At 37.2% G+C, this 12,898-nt stretch overlaps 1 protein-coding gene across 1 annotated transcript in view; it reads right to left on the bottom strand.

Annotated features, from left to right (window-relative positions):
- Window positions 1-12,898, bottom strand: part of LOC128664551 (ras and EF-hand domain-containing protein-like) — a 185,260-nt gene that overhangs the window by 65,766 nt on the left and 106,596 nt on the right. Inside the window, 4 exon segments of the mRNA XM_053719368.1 lie at window positions 1,503-1,617; window positions 3,052-3,133; window positions 10,881-11,028; window positions 11,367-11,474. Of these exon segments, the coding sequence (XP_053575343.1) occupies window positions 1,503-1,617; window positions 3,052-3,133; window positions 10,881-11,028; window positions 11,367-11,474 (453 nt within the window).

Here is a 12,898-nt window from a genome sequence, read left to right as displayed (position 1 = left end):
ACATGTAGTAGAAAGCCAAACCAGTACTGAAACGAGAATCAGTAGAGGTAATGGTATATATAAGAGTATATCGTCGATCTGAAAAGGGAGGTAAGAGATGAATCTCTACGACCGATAACAGAGAACCTATGAAATAGACCCCGTAGAAGGAGATCATTGAATTCAAATAGGCAATACTCTCTTCACATCCCTCTGACATTCACTGCACGCTGAGAGGAAAACCGGGCTCCAACCTGCTGCGGAGCGCATATCAACAAAGAATCTAGCACAAACTTACTTCACCACCTCCATGGGAGGCAAAGTTTGTAAAACTGATTTGTGGGTGTGGTGAGGGGTGTATTTGTAGGCATTTTTAGGTTTGGGAAACTTTGCCCCTCCTGGTAGGAATGTATATCCCATACGTCACTAGCTCATGGACTCTTGCTAATTACATGAAAGAAATTAAAATAGCTGGAGCGCGCAATTAACTATATAACATAGTTAAGGGGCGCGCAAACAAAATTATATAAATGATACGATATAAAGAAGGATGCCCTATGAAAATGAAAGCCATCAATATGGAGCGCACAATATAGTGCAAATAATACCCACGCTGTGGAGAATTAGGCACATGAAACATAGACTTATTAAAATGGAATATAGATATCCAATCACTGAAAAGTTCCCAGTACAAATATCCCCTGCATTAAATACATAAATCACTGATAGACTAATACTACAATGTGTGGTGTAAACGGTCTAATAAATTTGCCCCCTTTCTATGATATACAGTCTCATACATGTACCTACTAAAAGCCAGTGGGGCTATGTGAGTGTAAAAGTGATGGACGTACTTACCTGAACTGCACCCACTCTATTGTGTTTACACAATGCTGACAAGACAGCTGCAAGTAGAGAGCCCATTCAGTTATGTGTACGTCACAGTAGAGGGTCACTATATCGACAACCTAACAGGAGGTGGCTAGTGGACCGATCCCTGTAGTCTTGTGACTAACTCCATCACTGTCTATCTTCCTGTAGGGAAAAAATGGGCCTCAAATCCGTCTAAGGACTCCTCTCAACAAAGCTACTCAACTCTTCACCTGTCTCCTGAGAGGCAAAGATTGCTGGCTAATCAATGAGGTAGGAGGGATAGAATATTCAGTTTTTGGGAATCTTTGCCTCATCCTAGTGACCAGGAGTTGAATCCCAGAAGTTGAACTTATGGACTCTTTACACATTACAAAATTAATTACATTTTAATCTAACAACAACATATATTACACTTCCTCAAATGGTTTTATACATTTGTGATGTTTTCAATTAAAAAAAAAAAAAATCACTTCCTTTCTGCCTCCTACGAAAAAAGGTTTACGTTTATATATATTTAGATTACATTAATGCCACAGTTACAAGTTGCAAATACAAGAAGCAAGAAAATTAAACAAATATATATGTGAAGATTTGAATATCAGATATAATGATGTGCTAGTAAACAACCAAATGAATACAGTTAAATGTACCTTGATTTCATCAATCCATTGGCGAACATTGAGAAAGCTTGCTTCAGAGGTGACATCGTACATTAACAGAACTCCATGAGCTTTCCTGAAATAGGATTTTGCTATGCTACGAAACCTGAAGGGATAAATATATACCTTTTTTTTAGGTTGTCAAAATAATTGTTCAATGACATTTGGGCAATCTATATAATACAATTAAAGATAATTAACTATGTCTGATCATTCTATATTTATCAGCAGTGCACTGACTTTGTAAAATTAATAAATACTTTTAACTCCAGAAAACAAGTATGAATCCTTAAAATATTGTGTATTTATATTATATATAGGCTAGTAAAAAAAATAAAAAGTTTTGGATATTGATGAAAATGTGGAGATGGATAAAACTCAGGAGAGAATAGACTTTGTAACAGACTATACTGTTGCTATATAGAAATTGCGTAAATCAATGAGAGAGAATAGGAGGATTTTGCAAAGTGTTGAGAAAATGTACCCTTTCCTGAAAAATATACCCATATAGAAAAGGGAAAAGCATTAAATATCGTTTGGTACAGGCAGACACAGTTGAGAATTATGAAGCACAGTTTACACATTTGTTTAATAAGGAAACCAGGGGTGTACCAATGTTATGGCTGTGTAAAATGTGACAATTTAATACTAGGTGATACATATCTATCTATCTATTGGGAACTTATAGAGCGCAAACTAATCACCCGTGAGGGTCTCAAGGCTCTACGTGAGGGTCTCAAGGCACACATAGTCATAGTCACAGTGAAAAGAAATACAAGATTAAGTATCCTCTTACATGTTAGTCAAAAAATGTTGCATACATGATGCCAGTGTGGGGAAGTTTATGTGGGTAAAATGGAGTGCATGCTCAAAGAAAGAATGGCAGGCTAGAGAAACAGGCAAGACACATCAACCAGTAGATTTTTGGAACCATGTGTGTGTCTTGAAAAGGTACAAAAGGTAGGTATTTCCTCCACACACCTTAGACTTTATATGGTTTGCTTTAGTATTAACCACTAGTACTGAATATAAGAGAAACACAGATGAATACTGATCAATTAACTTGTTGATACTATAAGTAATAACATATGAAGCCCCCCCCCCCCCCACAAAATATTTATTTGGTACTTGGATAATATTTTACATAGCCATGTTCACACCTCTCTCTTTCGCTCTCTAAATAGTGTTCTAGAAGTACTATATATGAATTGAAGCGAGCAAGGTTATTTCAGGGAACAGGAAGAGTCAAAAGACTTTTAGGAGAAGACAATATACCCATCAGTAATGCGATCATTGAGCATGAAAGGCTTGACTAATTATTAGTTTTACATTAAGTAATCATGTTACTTATTCTTTATAAGTGGGGTCGAAATGTTGAACAACAAGTCAGATTTCAAACTTTTCTAGGAACTGTTAAACTGGCTATACTCCATGTAGTTAAAAGGCTATGTTTTTGTAGAACACAGATAACCATTGCTATTTTTACACAGAACACACTTATCAAAGTACATAGGAAAACAATTTCAAGGTCTGCACATACCTTTCTTGACCAGCTGTGTCCCATATCTGTAATGTTGTATGTTCCCCATCAACTAAGAGTTTCTTCATTTGAAAATCAACTCCTAAATAAAGTGAAAGAATATACATATATACAGTATATATTTTATAACAAGTGAGGGTAATCTGTGAAACGGTTAATATAATTAAATGACATCTAAAACAGATAGTAAGAGCAGGTACTGTGAAAGTAATACTAACATAATGATAGGAATTGTGGTAGGAGGAGGGATGTAGAGGAAAGTACAAAAGAAAATCAAAAGGAACAATGCAACACAGCTAGCAGTGTTGAATTGGCCCACCAGGATGCCGGATTCTGGGCGGAGGCAGCCTCCCGGCCAGGACTCGAAGCAAGTCTTGTGCTGAGCATAGGGTGGGGGGGGGGAGTTGGTTTGTCTGGGGGTGGGTGCAGGGCTGGTCTGATTTCCCAGTGCAAGCATTAAAGATCACTCAAACAAACAGATTTGGGCTTAATTGGGCTACCCATGATTCCACCTACAAAATTCAAAATAGTTTTAGGAGTAAACACCTTACAATTACAAGACATTTCTGTTGTGTTGCTATAGAATAAAACATCAGCCAATTCTTAATTTTTTAAAACAAAGTATCATACTTTTTACTGCAAAAGTTTTTCAATAGCCAAACTCCATCCATCATTTGCCTTATTTTTAGGAGCCAATTCAGACTTAAGTCTGCAGACAACAAAAGGTAGCCATGGTGATAGAGTTAGTATAAAATGCATGTTTTTTTCAGTTGTTATGTGATAAAGCCCATTATAGACATATATGTAACATAGTTAGCCTTGAGAAGTTAGAAAGGTAATTTTTAAGTTCTGAGGATCTAAACAACATGAAAAACAAAATGTATGCTTACCTTGATAAATTAATTTCTTTCATGCTGGTTAGTCCATGAGACATCACATGTGGAATTAAAGTCCAGTCCTATAGGAGGAGGCAAAACACTCCACACAACAGCTTTAATCCCACCCACTTTCCCATGATTCCTTAGTGATACATATGGCCAAGAGAAAGGTGAAAATAAAGTAGAAAAGGAAACACAGGGTAAAAAAATTGCATACATGTACTGCTGCCAACTCTTATGGAAAAAACAAGGGAAGTGTTTCATGGACTTTCCCCATCATGAAAGAAATTAATTTATCAGGTAAATTTATCATAAGATGGTAAGAGTAGGAAAAAAGGGGGTGGCTCTGTGTGTGAAAGAAAATATTAAAGTAACTGAAATTGTAGAAACCAATGTCAATGTAGAAATTGTTTGGGCAACTGTAGAAACTAAAGGGAAACAGGTGTTTAGAATAGGGAGAGTTTAAAGGCCTCAAATACAGGATAAAGAATTGGATCAACTATTAAAGGGAAATAATACTGATATGCCAATTCACTTGAAACTGATACAGTATAACTGTAAAAAGCTAAAAGGAAAATATCACCTGAACATCTCTATGTAAAAAAGGAAGATATTTTACCTCACAATTTCCTCAGCTCACCAGAGTAAGTAAAAAAAAAATGAAGAAATGAACTGCAGCCGATCAGCATCAACAGTGCTGAGGTCATGAACTCTTTTACTGTGATCTCATAAGATTTCACTTAACTCTCATGAGATTTCATAGTAAACTTCCTTAAACTAAATAGGGAAATAACACAAGTGTGCATGAGGCTCACTCCCTTGTCTGTCCCAGGACAGACATACTGATTTGCTGATGAAAGTAATTTACAATGGGGTGCGAATACTTAGGACATTTTGAGGTAAAATATCTTTCTTTTTTACAAAGAGATGTTCAGGTGATATTTTCTAGTGCGCTTTTTACAGCTTTGCTGCATCACCTTTTATGTGGTTAAACATTTGGGTATCATTGCCCTTTAACTGATGAAACTGCCAAAATTACAATGAATGGCAAGGTTATAGTAGTGGGGGACTTTAATATGCCAGATGTAGACTGGGAGGTACCAGTTGCTAAATCAACTAGAATTGAGTATAGACTGGAATCTTTGCAAGGGGAATCTCTTGAACAACTGGTGAGAGAACCAACTCGCAAAAGAGCTATATTAGGTTTAGTATTTACAAACAGTGATATAGTATATGAAATGTCTGTGGGTGAGAACTGAGGCTCTAGTGATCATTAGTCCATATGGTTTAATATTCAAGCAATTATTGTGTGGTATTGTGTAACCATAGTAAAACAAAAGTTTTAGGTTTTAAAAAGGCTGATTCTTCTTACAAATACCTAAATAATCATATAAAAGAGATGGCACAGATTACAGGGGTTTAAGAACAGTGGGAATATTTTAAGAATGCTATTTTAGATGCAACAAAACACGGTATTAGGCTTGTTTGTAAAAGAAAACCCAATATGGTTTTCAAGAGAAGTAGCACATGCAGCCAAACAAAAAAAGACAATCTATAAAAATTCAAAACACACTGGCTCAGAAATGGGGAAAGAGAAAAACTAGGGGAGGGACAGTAAGACTAAAGATTGAGGATGAGAGTAGTGGAAGGAAATAAATAGCAAGGGGTTTAAATGATTACTTTTGTTCTGTCTTTAAATCTTTTTCTATGTTAAAAGAGGTGAAGTACCCACATTATTATTTTAAGTAACATCCCTTAATAGAATTTTACTATCTTTATGAAAAATAAAAGTAAATAGGTCTGTGGGTCCAGATAATATTAATCCAAGAGTTCTAAGAAAATCTGTGATCTCTACTCCATTAGCTGATTTATTTAATCAGTCCCTGTTACTAGAAGACTGGAAAATTGCTAATTTAGTCCCTCTTCATAAAAAGGGTAGTAGGGAAGATTCTACTAATTATGGGCAAGTCAGTTTAACCTCAATTGCAGGGAAACTAATGGAAACTCTTTTAAAGGAAAGACTTATGTCTTACCTTCAGACAAACAACCTAAAAGACAAAGGACAGTATGGCTTCACTGCAGGAAGATCATGTCAGACTAATCTAATTGATTTATTTGACCATGTAACTAAACTAATAGACCAGGGAGGAGCCGAAGATGTAGTGTATCTAGACTTTAGCAAAGGATTTGACATTGTCCCACACAACAAACTTATTCACAAAATGTATTGCATTGGAGTAGATGCTAAAAATTTTAAGTGGGTAGAATGCTGGCTTAAGTATAGAGGGTTTCAATTAATGGAGTTCTCCAAGGGTCAGTTCTTGGGTCTTTTTTGTTTAACATGTTCATTAGTGATTTTGAAAGTGGGCTACAGTGGAAAGTGTGCTTGTTTGCTGATGATACAAAACATTTGAACAGACTCGATGTTCCAGGGGGAGTGGATCAAATAGTAGAGTAGTGAAATAAAAAAACTGGAGGACTGGGCTAATAAATGGAATCTTACATGTAATATTACCAAGACAAAATTATGCATATAGGATCCAAAAATGCAAAAGCCAATTATAGGCTCAAAGGTACATTACTTACTGTAACTAAAGAGGAACGGGACTTGGGAATTATTATTTCAGATGATTTAAAATCCGGTACACAATGCAGCAGCGCAGCCAGTAATGCTAGTTGAATACATGGTTGCATTAGGAGATGTATTAGTAGCAGAAAAAGCAGGGTTCTTATGCCACTTTACAGATCGCTAGTAAGGCCTCATCTGGAATAGTGTGTATAGTTCTGGAGACCACATCTCAAGAAGGATATAAATAAATTAGAAACTGTCCAAAGGAGGGCTACTAAAATAGTCTAAATTATAAAACATGCAAACAAAGACTCTGATCTAAATATGTATAGTTTAGAAGAGAGAAGAAAAAGAGATGGCATTATAGAAACATTCAAATATATGAAGGGACTTAATAAAGTGGAACCTGAAACCATTTTTCACAAAAAGTGAAATACCAAAACAAGGTTTTTTGGGTTTTTTTACAGAAAGGGTTGTGGATTCATGGAATAATCTTCCAAAAGAAGTAGTAAACACAGGGACTAAAGTAATTAAAAAATGCTTGGGACATGCATAAGGCTAACCTACGAAAACAGTAACATGTAAAATGGGTAGACTTGATAGGCCTTTTGGTCCTTATCTACCTTCTGGTAAAATGATCAGTAATTCATTCAGGGGAATACGTCCCCGCTACTAGGAACACTATGTGAATCAAAGCTTTAAGCCACACTGCCAAGGTGATTGTAGTAGCTTTCTGTCCTTTGTGGGGGACCTTAAAAATGGATACAACAAGGACAAAGCAATTCTGAATTCTTTAGTGGCTTGAAGATAAAATTTCATGTCCCATATGACATAAAAGTTATGAAGTGATCTCTCATCAGCGTTCTTTTGGCCCTTGTCAGAGAGATGGGGCTAACATTTCCTAACTGATGTTTTCAGAAGAAAGAACATTGGGAAGGAAAGATTAGTTTTTTCTGCTTTATCCTGATAAACAAATCAGGTAAGGAGGATCACAAGATAGAAGTGCTCTAATGCTCTAAGTGAGGAAGAGAACCTTTAAAGACAACAGTTGAATCTCTAGACTATGCATAGGTTCAAACAGCTAAGCCTGAAGAAACCCTTAAAACCAAGTTACGGTTCCACAGAGGGGAAGCAGGCCTGATAACTGGTCTTATCCTGACTAAATCTTGAATGTCATAATGACTTGAAATCTTCTTGTGATACAAGACTGAAAGGGCAGAGATTTGGCCTTTAAAGGGAACTGGCTCATAAAGCCTTATCCAGACCATCCTGCAAAATAAATTAAGAATTCAATAAAACTGAAGAGTTTCAATGGTAATTCTTAGACTTTGTAATAAAATGTCTTGTAACAGGCTTTCTGGCATGAATGTGTGAAAAAAAAACTCTTGGACAAAATCAGACGTTTAATCACCATGTTGTTAAATTGAGAGATTTGAGCTATTTATGAAGGAACCTTAATAGAGAAGATCCTGAGAGGAAACACCAAGGCAGGTTTTAGGGCAATTGTACCAGATCTGTATTCCAAGACCTGCAAGGCCATGCAAGAGAAATTAAAATCACTGAGGCCCTTTCCTGTTTTATAATCACTATTATCCCCGATAGTAAAACAAAAGGAGAAAAGATGTAAATCAAATTGAATGCCAAGGAAATCACTAGTGCATCTAATTGGATCACTTGTGGATCTCAAGATCTTTCACAATACCATAAAGCTCTATGTCTAGCTTTCCCTAACTATTCAAAATATACCTCCAGATTCAAAGACCATTCGCGAGTGAAGGTACGGACAAATAAGGAAGTACGTTTTTCAATTGTCTTCACCCAAAATGTGAATAGCTGAAATCATGCAATGATGATGTTCTGCCCAAGACAGAATGTGGACTACCTCTTTCATTGCTAAGGATCTTTGAGTTCTACCTTAGTGATTGATGTAAGCCACTCCAGTGTTAACAGTGACCAACTCTGGAAAGCCCTGCAGATTGCACAGAGCTTTAAGATGCTGATTGGAAACCTTGCCTCCCAACTACACTAACAGCTGGAGGAAACATATAGCCTGTCAGCTGGAAGGATCTCCATAGGAAACTCTAAAGTTTTCTGTCCATCACAGCCTTAAAAGCGCTACCCTCTAAAGGAATGGTAGTCTGCCTAATCAAAGTGGAAATAGCACGGTCCATCTTTGGAACAGTCTCCCATGCCTCCAATTTTTTCAGGAGGTTAAAAGGAAACATGTTTTTGTATTTGGCAAAGGAAACAAAGGGAATGTCTGGTTTGTTCCATTCCTTGTAAAGTAGCTCAAAAACGGCAACAAGTACCAGGAAGGAAGATAACGTTTTTGAGACGGCATTAAAAGAATTTATCAATCATTCTCACAGCTTGTTTGTCTGCATGTTGAGGGTCCCCAATCTTCAAGGCAATTAAAGTCATCCCGCAATAGTGCATGTATGTGCTACAATTTGAAATTAAATGACATCTTCTGCTACTTGTTTAGAAACCCAGGAACCCCTTTCTGATGAACTGCCCTCAGATGGGGAGAAGGATTCTAATTTTACTCATGGAGGGTACAGGCTACCTAGACAAGTGGCTCCTTAGAAATGTCCCAGATGAGCCCAGGGCCTGCAAAGGAATCTTTATTTCCTTTGCATGCATTTGTGTTTAACTGGTGGATGCATAAAAAAAGCCATCAGTTGTGAAATTGAAGAGTGAATGTAGTGTTTTAAGTTAGTAGACAGCTCCGTAGAACTGTCCAGGGGATAACCCTGGTGGGCACTCTGCTAAAACACTGCATGTGAGATGGGTGACGATCAACACATCTCTACACTACAATCAAGCACGTTTTGGGACACTATTCCAGTCCTTTCCCTTTGGATTCTGAGACATAGCCTTATCTTATTTTGTATACACAGTGTTTTTCAATACTGCATAACCCTGTCTAGCAATACACACAGACTCAGTACATAGGTTACAAAACTGAGTAGAGTAGACACACACACCAATACTTCCATTCATAGCAAAAGAAACTCATGAGAATGTGTTAAATTGTCAGTAGATTGCTCTTCTAAGGGATCAGTGTTACGTCCTAAGACTTTAGCTGCACAATTTTGCTCCATAATGAATTAGAATAGTAAAAACAAGTATCTAAAATTAGATAGCAGCACACAAAGGGTTAACACCCTCAGGGGAACACACACACATTGTCACAATGTAAGATTGAAGGCCCTTTGAGGGAATCAGGTAAAAATGGATACTGTCTCCTTAAGGAAAAAAAAATTGCATTGTGTCATTAAAGATGGCCACGGTCTGTGAGGGAAAGTAGAAAACAGAGCATCGTTTTGGCAGAAAAAGTCAACTCTCTGAGGTCTGCACAGATGGAAGCTCAAAAAACTTATGAAAATGAGCTCCAGAGATTCAGAACTGTTCCTGATCTTGTAAGAACCTGTTGAGAATGAGGAGCAGAGCTCTGGTATGCATTAAATACTAGAAATACATTAAAGAGACAGCACCTCAATTTTATGGTAAATGTGTATAAGTGCCCAAAAGTGCCTTAAACTGTATATAGTGTTATGTGGTGTATGTAATTATGTCCCAAGGCTATGTGAATCATGTGCATGATAATAGCCTGAGGGCTGAGTGAAAATACTGACTGACCTGTCAGCACTCACTCTACTGTGCTTACCAAGATGCATGAGACCAGTAGAAGAGTCCATCTTTTGTAGTATGCACTGGCACAGGAGCTAAGGAAGAAGTACTCTGATGCACCAACAAGAGGAAGCTGCAGGCAAGTGCTAAACTCACACTGACAATGTACTCCTTTACACCCCATCTATCCTATTTCCAGCTCTCTGAGAGATATCAGGTCTCATATTAGTTTGAGAACTCCTTTCAAACAATGTGTACATCAGCACTTAAAGTTTCACCATCCAAAAAAATGACTAAGGAGCGATGGGAAAGTAGGAGGTATTAAAGCTCTGTTGTGTGGGGTGTTTTGCCTCCGGGAGGACTGGAATTTAATCCCACATGTGATAGCTTGTGGACTCTCACCATCTTATAAAATAAATATATTGCAAAGTAATTATGTAAAACTAAACATTTGATATAAAATATTGAGGTGTTTAATGTCCCTTTAAGTTGAAAATGAATTGTTAATTTGCAAAAGATTTTCTCGTAGAGGATGATCATGGTCAAAACCTAATTTACGTACAACTAAAATCATATGTTGGTTTTCTTTCATTACAGTTTTAATACCTATGCAAGATGACAATTAACCAAAACCAATATAAGCATACTTATAGAAAATCTGAACATATGCAACTGCAGGACCATATTATTAACTTAATTTTTTTATATAGAAAGTTTGAAAATGTAGGGAAAATACATGCATTGATTACCTAATGTGGTAGGAATATCTCCCCTGAACTCATTCAAACAGAGTCTAAGAAGAAAGCTGGATTTTCCAGACCCTGCATCACCAGCAAGGACGAGTCTGTATATTGGACTAGAAGCCTGTGATGTGCCATCAACAGTAAGTCCCTCTTTCTGCACAGAAAATACATTTTATACACAGGCTAGTAACACCGTTATACATATAAAGACAGTAAATAAATACAAAAATGTGAATATTGTTGTAGCAATAAAGTAAAAAAAAGCCATGTGCATTTTTTGAGTTCTCATTGGTCTTTGTGCCTACAGCAAAAAAAAATATTGTATCCTGCAAGTGTTCTTAATATTTTAGGATTTTAAAGAAAAATAAACACGGTTTATTACAATTTACTTAGAAATCCAAGGAGCTGCCAATAGGCAGCATAACAACATAGCTAAATACTATTCACTTATGACACTTATACAGCCAAAAAAATAAATACAAATGTACTTACTTTAGGGGTAAAGGCAGCAAGTCGTCTCCTTGAAGAAGCCGAGGAGCCACTGCGGCTTACAGGACGGGATGGAATATATTTCAGTTTCCCATCTACCTCTGACCTAGTCTTGTAATAGAAAAAGAAACCACTCAAATTAAAAGACTGGTATGAGTTAAAAAATAAATAAATAAATGATATATATATATATATATTAAGTACATAAAAGACAGCACTCACTGGGCTTGAAAAAAGGTGCAGCAAGTGCCTTTTATTCAGTGAAGTTTCGGGGACAACGCCCCTTCAACAGACCAACATGCATACAGTGAAAACCAAACATTCATACTCGATTAGACCCTCCCCCTGTGCAAAAATACGCCAAACTGGTTGCAATGGCAACCAGACAAATTTACAGTAAACAAAATAACATATTTAAATAACATGTAAAGCAATAGTGTAACAAATAGTATATACAGTGCACATACATTGTCATATACAAGTGGTCAACGATACATTGTGTCACAGGACAAAAGTGTCAATAGAAGTGTCAAATTAGGGAAAGAAAAAAAGAAGACAAAACAGCTTAATATATCTCATAATAACAGTGACAATTTAGAAAGATGATCAGAAGAAATACATGCACCTTATTTTATCCCTACTACCTAAAATGCTGTTAAGACTGTAAATTTATATGATTATTTTTTTATATATATAAAACAGGAACTGAATCGTATATACATACACACACAGTATATCACAAAAGTGAGTACACCCCTTACATTTTTAAATATTTTATTATGTCTTTTCATGTGACAACACTGAAGAAATGACACTTTGCTACAATGTAAAGTAGTGAGTGTACAGCCTGTATAACAATGTAAATTTGCTGTCCCCTCAAAATAACTCAACACACAGCCATTAATGTCTAAGCCGTTGGCAACAAAAGTGAGTGCACCCCTAAGTAAAAATGTCCAAATTGGGCCCAAAGTGTCAATATTTTGTGTGGCCACCATTATTTTCCAACACTGCCTTAACCCTCTTGGGCATGGAGTTCACAGAGGTTTACAGGTTGCCACTGGAGTCCTCTTCCACTCCTCCATGACGACATCACGTAGCTGATGGATGTTAGAGACCTTGCGCTCCCCCAACTTCCGTTTGAGGATGCCCCACAGATGCTCAATAGGGTTTAGATCTGGAGACATTTACCCTCAGCTTCTTTAGCAAGGCAGTGGTCGTCTTAGAGGTATGTTTGGGGTCGTTGTGTTGGAATACTGCCCTGTGGCCCAGTCTCCGATGGGAGGGGATCATGCTCTGATTCAGTATGTCACAGTACATGTTGACATTCATGGTTCCCTCAAACTATAGCTCCCCAGTGCCGGCAGCACTCATGCAGGCCCAGACCATGACAGTGGCGTGGTGAAGACTAGAAGGCGGACTATAGCACACTGATTCACAGATTTCCTCCACAGGAGCAGGCTGTGTCCGGAGTGGCGTCTCAGGTGAAGACTGGAAGGCGGACACCAGGGTCCGCCTTCCAGTCTTCACCTGAGACG

Source organism: Bombina bombina, chromosome 6 (assembly GCF_027579735.1).
Source record: "Bombina bombina isolate aBomBom1 chromosome 6, aBomBom1.pri, whole genome shotgun sequence".
Lineage (NCBI taxonomy): Eukaryota > Metazoa > Chordata > Amphibia > Anura > Bombinatoridae > Bombina > Bombina bombina.
The sequence above is the reverse complement of the archived record's forward strand: the minus strand, read 5'-3'. Positions and strand labels throughout refer to the sequence as shown.